Source organism: Chlorocebus sabaeus, chromosome 20 (assembly GCF_047675955.1).
Source record: "Chlorocebus sabaeus isolate Y175 chromosome 20, mChlSab1.0.hap1, whole genome shotgun sequence".
NCBI lineage: Eukaryota > Metazoa > Chordata > Mammalia > Primates > Cercopithecidae > Chlorocebus > Chlorocebus sabaeus.
This window is the reverse complement of record NC_132923.1, coordinates 100,162,162-100,178,349: the sequence shown is the minus strand read 5'-3', so window position 1 is coordinate 100,178,349 and position 16,188 is coordinate 100,162,162. Positions and strand designations below refer to the sequence as shown.

General features: G+C 37.8%; 1 protein-coding gene across 1 annotated transcript in view; it reads right to left on the bottom strand.

The window, feature by feature from the left end:
- The window catches only part of GRIK3 (glutamate ionotropic receptor kainate type subunit 3), a 238,891-nt gene that overhangs the window by 91,540 nt on the left and 131,163 nt on the right, over positions 1-16,188 (bottom strand). Inside the window, exon 2 of the mRNA XM_007979376.3 lies at positions 3,577-3,753. Coding sequence (XP_007977567.2) covers positions 3,577-3,753 — 177 coding nt within the window. The remainder of the gene's footprint in view (positions 1-3,576; positions 3,754-16,188) is intronic.

The window sequence follows — 16,188 nt, the reverse complement described above, 5'->3', positions numbered from 1 at the left end:
CCTGTAGTCCCAGCTACTTGGGAGGCTGAGGCAGGAGAATGGCGTGAACCTGGGAGATGGAGCTTGCAGTGAGCCGAGATTGCGCCACTGCACTCCAGCCTGGGCAACAGAGCAAGACTCCATCTAAAAAAGAAAAAAAAAAAAAAAGAAGGATATAGGCCGGGTGTGGTGGCTCATACTTGCAATCCCAGCACTTTGGCAGGCTGAGGCGGGTGGATCACAGGTCAGGAGTTTGAGACCAGCCTGGCCAAAATGATGAAACCCCATCTCTACTAAAAATACAAAAAATTAGTCGGGTGTGGTGGTGGATGCCTGTAATCCCAGCTACTTGGGAGGCTGAGGCAGGAGAATCGCTTGAACCCAAGAGGCAGAGGTTGCAATGAGTTGAGGTGACACCATTGTACTCCAGCCTAGGCAACAAGAGTGAAATTCCACCTCAAAAAAATTTTGAGAGAGAGAGAGAAAGAAAGAGAGAGAGAGAGAGAGAGAGAGAGAGAGAGAGACTCACTACATATGTATAGTGAGACTCACTACAGAAACCACCAGAATGGCCAAAATTTAAAAATAAAACTGACTTTACCAAGTGTTAGTGAAGATGTAGGGCAAGTGCCACTCTCAAACATAGCTGCGGGGAGTGCAGACTGTGCAGCAGCTTTGGAAAACTGTTTGGCTAAACATATGCACATTCTGTGACCCCTACACTTCCACTCCTAAGTACATACCCAACAAAAATGAATATACATGTGCATCACAAGCAGATGCAGAACCAACTCATAAGTGCAACAAAAGTGAAATGGATTTTTAAAAAATGGGTATATTCATGTAACAGAACATTGTACATCAATGAAGACCAATATATTCAACCATGTAGACAATGTCACGGATATGAGACAGAGCAAAGAGCAAGGCTTAAAAGAGTAGACACTGAATGATTTCATTTACGTAAAGTTCGAAAACAGCAAAAACCAGTGTGGGACACCAGCAGTCAGAACGGTGGTGACCTTGGGAGAGGAATGACTGGGAGGGGTACGGGGGCTTCTGAAGGGCCCGCATGGTCTATATCTTGATTTGGGTGGCAGTTCCTTTTTTCTCGATCTAGCTTGAGTAGGTGTCTGTTTCTTATAAACTCATGCTCCTTGACCAAGCTAAAGCTCCACCCTCCCTTTCCTGGACTCTCTCCTGCAACTCCCAGTACAGCACCTGTTGCTTCAGCCACTAGATTACAAGCTCCATGGTCACAGGAACCAGCCATCTCTGTCTTAGCCACTTTGGGATCTCCAGCACCTGGCACACAGTGGGTGCTCAACAGACTTCTCAAGTGCATACACTGGCTCCTTCAAACAACTTGTATTTTCCACTCTACCTTCTGCCTTATCCCACTCCTCACTCTTTCCCATCATCCTTCAAAGCTCAACTCAAACCTCTCCTTCTCCAGGGAGCCTTCCTGCTTGTACCACAACACTTCTGTAGTTCTCTCTCATTTTCTGGTTGTTACAGTTATTGGTCCTATGACTTAGCTTCCTTGGGCACGACCTATAAAGGGCAGGGCCTTTTTTCCTGCAGGGATCATAAGGAACAATATTTGTTAAGTGGGTTTGACACACGTTCATTTGTGTATCCGATCAAACCACCAGGACTGATTTTGTGCCTCCTGTGTGCCAGGCTCATGCCAGGTTCTATAGTGGAGCAGTAAAAAAGGCACCGGGGCTTGCAGACAAGTGGAAGAAATGTACAATAATCACATGACCTCACTCTCTCACACACACGTCAGGCTTATGAAAGAAAAGTTCAGAGGGTTAAAAGCAAGGAGAACTGACCTTGTCTAGGGGTTCGGGGAGGGTCTCCCTGAGGACTGGAAGTTTGAGAAGAGAAGGATGAGTTGGCCAGGCAAAGGGCAGGAGAGGGTGGGCTGGAGAAAGGGAATTACAAGCGGAGGGGGCAGCATGTGTGGAAGCCCAGAGGTGGGAGGAAGCATGGCACCCTGAGGAGGGCAGGTGTGGTTAGGACCCAGGGCCTAAGGGAGCAAATGGCATGGATGTGGCTGGAAGGTCAGGTTGGGGCTAGACTGGAAAAGCCCTCATGGGTTCTGATGATTTAGAGAAAGACCATGAGATGTTCCATCCGAGATTTTAAGAAAGCAAGTCATGTTGTCTCGGGGGGAGGCGGGGAGTGGAGGGGTTGTGGCTTTGGTCACTTGGAAGCCCAGGGCTAGATTTTCAGGAGCTGGGGGGTTTCTGTCTTGGGCCTGCTCACCAACAACTTGGCAGTTTCACGTAGGGCGGGACTATAATTTCCTGGAGGAAGTAACTCCGGGAAGGCTCAGAAACTCTGCCCCGGGTTCCCTGCCTGGATGGGGAAGGTCCCTATGCTGAATCACAGGTGTATCGCTAGAGAGTCATTGTATGATTTGAGTAACTTTTAGAAAACATAGACAAAAAACCCAGTCTAGCTTTTTGTGGGTGGCTGTACCCACGAGGGCCTCTGCACTCTGATTCCAGGCATTTGTTCTTTGTCCTGACCTTTTTATCGAGCAGTTTTGGTTGAGTTCAGTCGTTTTCTAACTGGACAAGGCCAGGCACAGGGTGTCAGCATAGACTCAGCAGGGAGATGGACACTTCACTGCACAAGGTAGGCTGCAGGGCATGCTGGGAAAAGAGTGGCAGGACACAGGCAGGGAGGGGGCAAAACAGCAGAGAGAGGGGTCACGGGTGAAGCATCACTCTTCGGATGATCCAGGCTAAACCAGGGTGGGGCGCCTCTTGTCTGTCTGCAGATCAGCTCTGAGATGCAGCAGCGTGGCCTCAAAAATGTCAGAATGGCCAGGCGCAGTGGCTCACGCCTGTAATCCCAGCACTTTGGGAGGCCGAGGTGGGTAGGTCACCTAAGGTCAGGAGTTCAAGAACAGCCTGGCCAATATGGTGAAACCCCATCTCTACTAAAAATACAAAAATTAGATGGCTGTGGTGGCATGCGCCTGTAGTCTCAACTACTCAGGAGGCAGAGAGAGGAGAATTGCTTGAACCTGGGAGGCAGAGGTTGCAGTGAGCGGAGATCACGCCACTGTACTCCAGCCTGGGCAACAGAGTGAGACTCTGTCAAAAAAAAAAAAAAAAAAAAAAAAATATATATATATATATATATGTATATCAGCAGTAACTGCTCAATATCAGGGACTCTGACCGCCAGAATGCAAGGCACAGAGAAGCAGGTGGGTGGGACACAGAAATTGGGTCCCTGACCTGGTAGCTCAGTATGTGGAGGGCAAAGCAGCCAAGTGCAGTAAGAGTAAAGTCCTATATGGTACTTCCTACATGCCAATGCTTACTATTCTAAGTACTTTACAGAAATGCATCCATTTCGCAGATGAGAAAACTGAGGCACAGTGTATTTTGTCCAAGGTCACACAACTAATATCAGAGTTGCTAGGATGCAAGTCCAGGCACTCTGACTTCAAGCCCAAACCAGGTAGAAAAACCTACCTGGAGCTCTGGCCCGTTCCCAGGATCTTGGCCAGCAAATGCAGCGCTTCCTATCCCCAGGCCAGGAATAGAACAGAGGCAGAAGCTGCACACTCACCCTTTTTGGTCGCCTCGAAGCTGTCATGGAAGTGAATCCTCTGTATGTCATAGGTCAAGGTTGTATTGGGCAGCAGAGTCCTGTTCCTGTTGATGATGTTGGCAGAAAATCGAAAGGCGTGTTCCTCGGCATTCATGACCTGGGCGTTGGGGCCGTCCGCATACTCGAAGATGCCTCCTGTGAAAGGTGGGTAAAATTGTGTGTGGTTGGGAGGAGGGATGGGGCTCTAGCAAGCATGCCTGGCTCAGAAGGTTTTATAGACAAGCTGCCTGCTCCCTGAAATGTTCAATAATATCCTAGGTAACTGCCATACCTAGAAAGTGTGCAGGAGCACAAGAAATAAGAAAATCCTCCTCGTTCATTTCACTCAACCAGCAAATTCCTGATAACAGAGCCTGACAGGGCCAAAATAAGATTACCAACTTATTAATATTGCTGTGAAAATTCTCAATAGAATTCTGGCAAGCAGAATCTACCAGGATATTACCAGGATAACATACCATGATCACGCAGAGTTTTATTCTAGGAATCTAAGACTGGTTCAATATAAAGAAATCTATGAATATCATTCTATCACATCAATAGTTCAAATAAGAAAAAAACATAACCAACTCACAAAATGCAAGACGGCATTTAATAAAATCCAATATCTATTGCTGTTAAGAATGCTTAATAAAATAGCACCAGAAGAGATACTTCCTTGAAGCTTTTTAAGCTTAAATCAGCCTTTAATATCATACTAATGGTGAAAAACTAGAGGCATTCTCATTAAAGAAAAATAAGAGGCATGGGGGAGGATTCGCACCACACCATTAACCAATGAAATAAGAAAGAAAAATAATTCAGAGGCACAACATTTGGAGAGAAATAAATTCTTATTTGCAAATGATATGAAAACCTTAAAATAATCCCTAAACATGAAAACAAGAAAGAGCTGGCAGGAGAGTTAAGTTAAATGACCAGTTAGCACAAATTAGTAGTGTTTCTTCATATCAGTGACAATCAGTAAAAAAACTTAATAGCAAATGAATTCCTTTTACAATATCAGCAAAAACATTGAATAACTAATAATAAACCAAATAAGAAGCGTGCAATTCCTGTTCTATTTATTTGAGATGGAGCTTCACTCTTGTTGCTCAGGCTGGAGTGCAATGGCGCAATCTCTGCTCACTGCAGCCTCCACTTCCTGGGTTCAAGCGATTCTCCAACCTCAGTTTCTCAAGTTGCTGGGACTACAGGCACATGCCACTATGCCCGGCTAATTTTTGTATTTTTAGTAGAGATGGGGTTTCACCATGTTGGCCAGGCTGGTCTGGAACTCTTGACCTCAGGCGAACCATCTGCCTTGGCCTCCCTCCCAAAGTGCTGGGATTATAGGCGTGAGCCACCATGCTGGGTTGCAATTCCAGTTTTAAAACATAACAAAAACAGACTGGGAGCAGTGGCTTATGCCTGTGATCCCAACACTTCTGGAGGCCAAGGTAGGAAGACGATGATTGAAGCCAGGAGTTCAAGACTAGCTTGGGCAACATAGTGACACCTTGTCTTTACAAAAATAAAAAGAAAAGAAAAAAAAAACTAAAAAATGACAAAAAAAAAAAAAAACACACTTTCATGAGAGATATAAACATAGCCTTAAATGAAGAGGCATGGTGTGTTTCTGAATAGTAAAGTTCACGTATAGAGGTGTCAATTTTTCCAAATTAATTTTTCAGTTTAATTCCAATCAGAGTCATTAAAGGATTTTTCTTTTCCTGATAAAATGACTCTAAAATGTATCTGAAAGACTAAACATGAACTAATGACCAAAGCAGGTTTTAAAAAGAACGAGAGGTGACTCGTACTGCCAGATTTTAAAATATATCATTAAGCCAAATAATTAAATTCATGTTGTAATAGCATATGAAAACACAGATAGATCAAAGGAACAGGATAAAAGCTCCCATAAAGAGACTCAAGTAGAGATAAGTATTTAAAACATGAGAAAGATGGCTATTTCCAATCAGTAAGTAAATGAATTATTCATTAACTGTACTGTGACAATTATTCAATTATTTGGAAGAAATTTAAGCTATAATTCAATCTTAATCTATAGATAAAAAAAATTCCAGATAAATTAAAGATTAATGGCAAATGGGTAAGGGGAGGAGCAGATAAAATACTATAAAAGTACTGAAAAAGAAAATATAGGTGAATATTTTACAATATTGGGTAGAGGAGGCCTTTCTTAACTTTTCAAAAACATCAGAAACTATAAAAGAAAGATTGAGAGATCCACAAAAACAACATAAAACTTCTACCCATTAAAAACCAAAAACAAAATTAAATTACAAATACAAACGTGAATTAAATATTTGTAACATATGTGGGAGCATAAAGATTAATGCTCTTATTTTATAAAAAGCACTTAAATTCTACAAAAAGGACAAATACTCCCATAAAAAAATGTGCAAAGAAAAAGTATGAACATTTAACAAAAGAAAATAATACAAAGGAGCTATTAATGTATGAAGAAGTGTGCAACTTCCCTAATAATTAAAATGAACTCAATTTAAACCAACAATGAGATTCCATGTTTTGCTCATCCAGTTGGTAAAGATACAAAATAAATCACGGCTCCAGCCTTGGTGCGGGAATAGTTGTTTAGAAAGAGACACCTGCTTAACTGTGGGTGGAGGGGGCAATGTATACCCAGCCTGTCAAGATGGACATTAGAAATTTACCAAAAGCCCTAAAAATGTCCACTCCTTTGACTTGGGACTTTGATATCTAGAAATGGACTCCAACAACAACAGTGGGCATATGGATCATGTATGGGGAAGGAGATCTAGGGACGTCCAACCAGGGGAAGGAGATCTAGGGACGTCCAACCAGAGAAATAGTGAACTACTGTCTATGTACCTACATATAATCACAAAAATTTAATGACACAGGAAATATCCAAAGTATATTTTTAAGTGAACAATGAAGGCAGAGGTGCGGTACAATTTCCTTTAGAAGAGGAAGAACTTACGTCTTTAACATAAGAATAGAATACATTCCTTGTTTTGTTCTTAATGCCTTTCTATATTTTTTCCAGTAAAACTTTTATTATTTTTAACAATTGATTTGGTTGAGGTATTATTACATTCTACAAGATTCACCTGTTTTAAAGTGTACAATGATTTTTAGTCAATTTACTGAGTTCTATGACCATAAGCACAATCCTGTTTTAAAACCTTCCCGTCACCCAGTAAGAATCCTCGTGCCCATTTACAGTCAATTATAGTTTTCATTCCCACTCCCAGGCAACCGCTAATTTACTTTTTGTCTTTTCTGAACATTTCACATAAATGGAATCATGCAATAGGTGGTCTTTTGCATCTGGCTTCTTCCATTTAGTGTGCTTTTGCGGTTCATCCATATTAGTATAATGTATCAGTACTTTAATCCTCTTTATTGCTAAATAATATTACTTTGTATAGACGTACCACATTTTATTTATTCATTCACCAGTTGATGGGTATTTGGATTATTTCAATTGTTCTGAAAATTCTAAAAGGTAGTGGTTTCCAGGCTCTGGTCTGGCATGTAAGAAGCTTGAAAGTTGCCACTCTGTCCTAACAACCAGCGAAAGCTGAACAAACTGAAAAATCAACAACTCTTCTTAGATCTGTAAAAGAAGTGAGGTCACAGGGCAAACCACTGCCCCCAGAATTGGAAAGATAGGTAAATAGAGGGAATTACAACTTATTGGAGCAGAAACTTCCATGGGAATCTGTGTGCAGGTAGGAAAACCGAAAGTGTAATTGACTAGTTGCTGGAGGCTCAGTGTGCATAACTCTGAGAGACAAAAACCTCAAGGGAAGCCTTCACTGAGCCCCTACGCTTTTATGAGTTTTACTCCTGAAGTTCTACCAGGTTCTTAAGTGAATATTGGAGAAAAATCCTCATGTACTTCTGGCAGTGAAAGGGGAAAAGGAATCATTTCAAAATATGCCACAGCATTCCATTCTTTTTAACAAGGTTTGTCATCAGGGGAAACTAGTTAGCCAGAGCCTAACCTGCTGGGGTTTCATGAGAGACTAATTGACCAGGTGGGAGGGAAATACTCAACTCCAGCCCACCCTAGCCATCCTATCCCATCTACGTGTGTGTTGCGGGGTAGGTGGGGGAGAAGCACCTGTGAAGTTCACAGCCCAGGGGCACAGGCTCACCAAAAGACTGAGATGTAATCATAGCACTATAGAATGCTCCCCCCTCTCCCCACCCCTTACCACTACATCACTAAAGGCCTTATTTTCAGCAGTTCCTTTCACCCAGTACATCATGTCCAGCTATCAAGAAAAAATTACAGGGCATACATACATAAAAACCACAGTTTGAAGAGACAGAGCAAGCATGAGAACCAGATTCAGATATGGCAGGGATTTTGGAATTATCAGACCAGAAATTCAAGACAACTATGATTAATATGCTAAGGGTTCTAATGGATAAAGTGGACAGCATGCGAGAACAGATATGCAAAGAGATGGGAATTCTAAGAAAAAATTATAAATGTTAGAGATAAAATACAAAACAAAACAAAACACTAACAGAAATGAAGAGTGCCTTTGATGGGCTTATAAGTAGACTGAACACAGCTGAGAAGTGGGTCTCTGAGCTTGAGGATATCTCAATAGAAACCTCCAAAACTGAAAAGCAAAGAGCAGAAAGACTGGAAGAAGAAAACAGAATATCCAAAAACTGTGGCTGTAAAAATGCCTAATGGAAATGCAAGAAGGAGAAGGGAGAGAGAAATGATCAGGAGAGATATTTGAAAACAGTAATGACTTTACCCAAATTAATGTCAGACACCAAACCACAGATCTAGCATCCTTAGAGAACACCAAGCACCAAGCAGGAAATATGTCCCCAAAATGACACTGAGGCATATCATTTTCAAACAATAGAAAATCAAAGATCAAGAATAAATCCTGACAGAAGCCAGAAGAAAAATACGTCTTATCTATGGAGGAAAAAAGATAAGAATTACATCTGACTTCTCTTCAGAAACCATGCAAGCAAGAAGAGAGTGAAGTGAAATATATAAAGTATTGAGAGAAAATAAAAACCAATCTATAATTCTGCATCCTGAGAAATTATCTTTCAAAAGCAGAGATAAATAAAGACTTTCTCTGACAAACAAAAATCAGTGAAATTTGTTGCCAGTAGATCTGCTTTGCAAGAATTATTAAAATATGTTCTTTAGAGAGAAGGAAAATAATATAGGTCAGAAACTTCAATCTACATACAAGAAGAACATTGAAGAAAGAATAAGTGAAGGTAAAATTTTAAAAAATGTATTTTTCTTATTCTTAATTGATTTAACAGACAATAGTTTGTTCACAATAATAATAGCAACAATGTATTCATATATATTCACTTATGTATGCTTATTTATGAGCAAAATGAATGACAGCAATAATATAGGGATGGGAGGGAGGAATTAGAATTATTTTGTTATTATAAAAGACACTATCTGTGAAGCAGTATAACATTATTTGAGAGTGGACTTGGGTTAGTTGCATATGTATACTGCAAATTCTAGGGAAAATACTAAAAACAGTACAATTGACATGCTAAGTGAGGAGAGAAAATGAAATGTTAAAATATACTTTTAAAATCGCGAAAGGCAGAAAAGGGCAGGAAGACAAAAACAGAAACAAAGAACAAGGGCTACAAATAGGAAACACTGACGAATAAGGTGGATATTAATCCAATTATATCAATTCTCATTTTAAACATCAAAGGTCTAAATGCATCAAGTAAAAGAGATTGTCAAAATGGATCAAAAAACAAGATCCAACTATATGTTGTCTACAATAAACCTACTTTAACTATACAGGTGCACATAAAATAAAAGTAAATGAACAGATGAAAAATTTATTCCTGAAATGCAAGGGTGGTTCAAAACATAACAACTGATCGATATAATACATCATATTAACAATAAAGGAAAAGAAAGACATGTGATCATCTGAATCAATGCAGAAGCAGCATTTGACAAAATTCAACAACTTTTCATGATAAAAGACACTCAACAACTAGGAACAAAAGGGAACTATCTCAACATAATAAAAGCCATTTATGAATAGCACACAGCAAATGTCATACTCAATGGTAAGAGACTGAAAGCTTTTCCTCTAAGATCAGTGACAAGGCTAGGATGTCCACTTTCACCACTTCTATTAAACGTTGTACTGGAAGTTCTATCCAGAGCAGTTAGGCAAGAAAAAGAAAAAGAAGTCATCCAAGTTAGAAAGGAAAAAGTAAAATTATCTGTCTGCAGATGATATGGTCTTATATCCATATAATAAAATTTGGCAAAGTAACAGAATGTAATACAGAGCTAATAAAATTTGGCAAAGTAACAGAAAACAAAGTCAATACACAAAATCAGTTGCATTTCTATACCTAACAATTAACAATCTGAAAAGGAAATCACAAAAATAATTCCATTTATAATAACGTCACAAAGGACAAACTACTTAGGAATTAACTAAGATGATGAAAGCCTTGTACCTGTACAATGAAAACTACAAAATAAAATGGGGAAATGATTTAAATAGACATTTCTCAAAAGAAGACATAGAAATGGCAAGCAGGCATATGAAAAGATGCTCACATCATTAATCATCAGAAAAATGCAAATCCAAACTACAATGAGATATCATCTCACCCCAGTTGAAATGGCTTATATCCAAAAGACATGCAATAGTAAATGCTGCTGAGGATGTGGAGAAAAGGGAACCCTCATACCATGTTGGTGGGAATGTAAATTAGTACAACCACTATGGAGAACAGTTTGGAGGTTCCTCAAAAAACTAAAAATAGAGCTACCATATGATCTAGCAATCTCACTGCTGGATATATGCTCAAAAGAAAGGAAATCAGTATATCGAATAGATATCTGCACACCTATATTTGTTGCAGCACTGTTCACAATAACCAAAATTTGGGAGCAACCTAAGTGTCCATCAACAGATGAATGGATAAAGAAAATGTGGTGCTTATACACAATGGAGTACTATTCAGCCATAAAAAGAATGAGATCCTGTCATTTTCAACAACATGGATGGAACTGGATGTCATTACACTAAGTGAAATAAGCCAGGCACAGAAATACAAACATCACAGACTCTCAAAACAAACCAAAACAATTGAAATAATGGAGACACAGAGTGGAAGGATGGTAACCAGAGGCTGGGAAGGGTGGTGGTAGGGTGGGTGGGGGGAGGTGGGGGTAATTAATAGGTACAGAAAAGATAATTAGAAAAAATTAATAAGACCTAGTATTTGATAGCACAATAGGATAACTATAATCAATAATAATTTAATTGTACATTTAAAAATAACTAAAAGAGCATAATTGGATTGTTTGTAACACAAAGGATAAATACCTGAGGGGATGGTTACCTCATTTCCCATGATGTGATTATTACATATCGCATGCCCGTATGCCTTACAGGAAATACTAAAAGATGTTCTTTAGAGAGAAGGAAAATAATACAGGTAAACATCTCATGAACCTCATAAATATATATACTTATTATGTACCCACAAAAAGTAAAATTTTAAATGTAAAAAACCCTTCAAAACATTGTTGAAGGAAATTAAATAAGACATTAATAAATGTAAATATGTCCCATGTTCACAGACTGGAAGACTTAATATTGTTAAGGTGTCTGTAGATTCAATGAAATTCTTATGACATTTCAATGTCAATGAAAATCCCAATGACTTTTTTTTTTTTTCAGAAATAGAAAAACCAATCCTAAAATTCATATGGAATTGCAAAAGAATCCAAATAGCCAAAAACAATCTTGAAAAAGAAGAACAACGTTGAAAGACATTTCCTGATTTCAAAACTTACTACAAAGCTACAGTAATCAAAACGGTGTGATACTGGCATAAAGGTAAACTATATATAGAGTCCAGAAATAAAACCTCATATGTATGGTTAAATGATTTTTGACAAAGGTGCTAAGACCACTGAATGGGGAAAGGATAGTCTTTTCAAAAAATAATGCTGGAATAACTGAATATCCACATGTAAAAGAATGAATTTGGATCCTTAACACCATATACAAAAACTAACTCAAAATGGATCAAATACTTAAATGTAAGACCTAAAACTATATAAAACACTTAGAAGAAAACATAGAACAAAAACTTTATGACATTGGATTTGGCAATAATCTCTTGGATATGACACCAAAGGCACAGACAAGAAAAGAAAAACAAATTGAGCTTAATAAAAAATGTCCAAAAAACTGTGTATCAAAAGACATTATTAACAGAGTAAAATGCAACCAATAGAATGGGAGAAGATATTTGCAAATCATATACTTGATAAGGAATTAATATCCAGAACATATAGAGAATTTTAAAACTCAAAAACAACAAAAAATAAACAACCTGGTTTAAAAATATATAAAAGACTTGACATTTCTCTAAAGATTTACAAATGCCAATAAACACATAAAAAGATGTTCAATATCACTAGTAATTAGAAAAATTCAAGTCAAAACTATAGTGAGATACTACCTCACACCCATTAGGATAACTACTATAGAAAAAGAAAAGTGTTGGGGAGGATGTGGAGAAATTGGAACCTTTGTGCACTCTTGGTGGAAGTGTGAAATGGTAAGCCACTGTGGAAAACAGTATAGTGGTCCCTCAAAAGATTAAAAATAGAATTACTATATATCTATATATATCTAGCATTTCTTCTGGGTATATACCCAAAGGAATTCAAAGCAAAGACTCAAACAGATATTTGTACACCCATGTTCACAGCAGCTTTACTCACAATAGCTAAAACATGGAATCAACACAAGTGTCCATTGATAGATGGATGAATAAGCAAAATGTGGCATAGACACACAATGGAATATTATTCAGTCTCAAAAAAGAAGGACATTCGGGCAAATGTTACAACATGAGTAAACATTGAGGACAATATGCTAAGTGAAATAAGTCAGCCACAAAAAGACAAATACTGTATGATTCCACTTATATGAGGTACATAGAGTAGCCAAAAATCAGAGAATCAAAAAATAGAATGGTGGTTTTCAGACCCTAGAGGAAGGGGGGAAAGTGGAGTTATTCTTTATGGGTATAGAGTTATACAGTTTCAGTTTTACAAGATGAAAAGGGCCATGGAGACGAGTGGTGCTGATGCTTGCACATTATGAATGTATTTAGTACCACTGAACTGTACACTTAAAAATGGTTAAGATGGCAAATTTTATGTTATTTGTATTTTACCACAATAAAAAAGTAAATGAATGAAGACATACCATCCTAATATCAATCAAAAGACATTGAAAGTATTCAGACAGAGAAGATTTCAGGTCAAGGAACTTTATCAGAGATAAAGAGAAGCATTACATAATGATGAAGGGGTCAATTATCCAAGAAGACATAACAATCCTTAATGTATATGTGCTCAAAAGAGAGCATCAGAATACAGGATGCAAGGAGAGATGGATGAATTTACTATTCTACTAGGAGACTTCAACACCCTTTTATCAGAAATGGATGGATTCAGTTGACAGAAAATCAGTAAAGTTATAGTTAAACTCAACAACAGCCTTAGTGAATCAGATATAACGTACATCTATAGACTACTTCAGTCAACAACAGCAGAATACACATTTTTCTCAAGCTCACATGGAACATTCAGCAATACAGATCACATTCTGTCCATAAAGCACATCTTAACAAATGTAAAAGAATAGAAATCATATAATGTCACTCTTAGACCACCATGGAATTAAACTAGAAATCAATAACAGAATGAGATCAGGGAAATCCCCAAATACTTGAAGATTAGACAATGCTCCCCTTCCCCTTCCCCTTCCCCTTCTTCCTTCTTTCTCCTCCCTTGTTCTCCTCCTCCTCCTCCTCCTCCTCCTCCCCCTCCCCCCCACTCCTCCTCCTTGTCTTGATATATGGACTCAAACTCCTATGCTCAAGTGATCCTCCCACCTCAGCTTCCAGAGTAGCTGGGACTACAGTCACGTACTATTATGCCCAGCTTAAACAATGTACTTCCAAATAACACATGGGTCACAAAAGAAATTTAAAAATATTTTGAACGAAATAAAAATGAAAACATAACATCAAAATTTGTGGGATGTAGTGAAAGCAGTGCGTAGAGAGAAATTTATACCACTGAATGCATAAAATAGAAAAGAAGAAAGATCTAAAATTAATAATGCAAGCTCCCACCTTAGGAAACTAGAAAAAGAAGAGCAAATTAAATCCAAAGTAAGCAGAGGAAAAGAAATAATAAAAATCAGAGCTGAAATCAATGAAATTGAAAACAAGAAATCAATAGAAAAATGTCAATGAAACCAAAAGCTGGTCATGTGAAAAGACAGATAAAATTGATAGGCCTCTAATCTGGTCAATTAAGAATAAAAGAGAGAGGATACAAATTTACAAATTGTTAGTATCAGAAGTGAAAGAGGGGACATCACTATAGATCTCATGGACTTAAAAATATAATCAAGGAATATTAATAACTCTATATCCACTAATTTGCTAACCTAGATGAAATGAATGAATTTCTTAAAAAACACAGTTTGTCAAAATTCACGCAAGAAGAAAGAGACAAGTTGAATAGGACTATCTCTATTAAAGAAATTGAATTAATAATAAACCTGACAAAGCAGAAAGCACCAGGCCCAGATGGGGTTCACTGGTAAATTCTACTAAACATTTAAGAAAGAAATAATACAAATTCTCTACACTCTACTTCAGAAGATAGAAGCAGAGGACTATTTCTTTTCTTTTCTTTTTTGACTGTTTCTTAATTCATTTTACAAGGCCAGCATTACCCTAATACCAAAACCAGACAAAGACATCACAAGAAATAAAACTACGGATCAATATCTCTCATTAATACAGATACAAAAATCCTCAACAAAATGTTAGCAAATCGAATCCAACAATTTATAAAAAGAACTACATAACATAATGAAGTGGGATTTACCCCAGGTAGCAAGTCTGTTTCAAGATTCAAAAATCAATTAATGTAATCCATTATATCAATATCAACAGGCCAAAGAAGAAAAATCACATGATCATATTAACAGATGTAGAAAATGCATTTGACAAAATCCAACACCCTATTAATGATGAAAACTCTCAGTAAAGTAAGAATAACGGGGAATGTCCTCAACTTCATAAAGAATATTAATAGCAGAATACACATTTTTCTCAAGCATATCTACAAAAACCCTACAGTTGACATTATACATAATAGTGAGAAACTTGAAGCTTTCCCACTAAAATCAGGTACAAGGGAAGGTTGTCCCCTCTCCCACTGCTTTTTGACATCACACTGGAAGTCCTAGCAAATGCAATAAGACAAGAAAAGGAAATGAAAGAAATTCAGATTGGGGAGGAAGAAATAAAACTGTCTTTGTTTACAGGTGACATGATCCCCTATGTAGAAAATCCACACGAATCAGGAACAAAAGAGAAAGCTACCTCTTGGAACTGATAAGCAGTTATAGAAAAGTGGCAGAATATAAGGTTAATATGCAAAGGTCAATTACTTTTCTATATACCAGCAATGAACAAATGGAATTTGAAATAGAAACAAGACCACTTACATCAGCATGCAAAGAAAAGAAACACTTAGGTTATAAATCTAACAAAATATGTACAAGATATATTTGAGGTAAAACTCACAACTCTAATGAAAGAGATCAAAGAATAACTAAATAAATGGAGAGACCTTCAATGTTCATGGATAAGAAAAGTCAATTATTTTCAAGATGTGAGTTTTTCCCAAATTGATGTATAGATTCAGTGCAATCCCAATCAAAATCTCAGCAAGTTATTTTGCGGCTATTGACAAACTGATTCTAAAGTGTACACAGAGAGGCAAAAGACCAGAATAACCAACACAATATTGAAGGAGAAGAACAATGTTAGGAGATTGACATGGCTCAACTTCAAGAATTGCTATAAAGCTATAGTAATCAAGACAGTGTGATACTGGCATATAAATAGACAAATAGATCATTGGAACAGAATGGAGAGTTCAGATACAGACCCACATAAATAAAGTCAACTGATCTTTGACAGGGGAACAAAGGCAATACAATGGAGAAAAGATAGACTTTTCAACAAATGGGCTGGAACAACTGGATATTCACATGCAAAAAAAGAATCTAGACACAGAACTTACATCCTTCACAAAAACGAACTCAAAATGTATCAGAGACCTAAATGTACAATGCAAAACTATAAAACTTCTAGAAGATAGCATGGAAGAAAATCTAGATAACCTTAGGTTTGGCAATGGCTTTTTAGATATAATACCAAAGGCATGATCCATGAAAGGAAGAATTGATAAGCTGGACTACATTAAAATTAAAATTTTCTGCTCTGCAAAAGACACAGCAAAGAGAATGAAATACCAAGCCACCAACTGGGACATATCTGATGATGGACTTTTTTTTTGTTTTGTTTTGAATCAGGGTCTTGCTCTGTTGCCTAGGCAGGTGTGCAGTGGTACAAACTTGGCTCACTGCAACCCCTGCCTCCTGGGTTCAAGTGATTCTCCTGCCT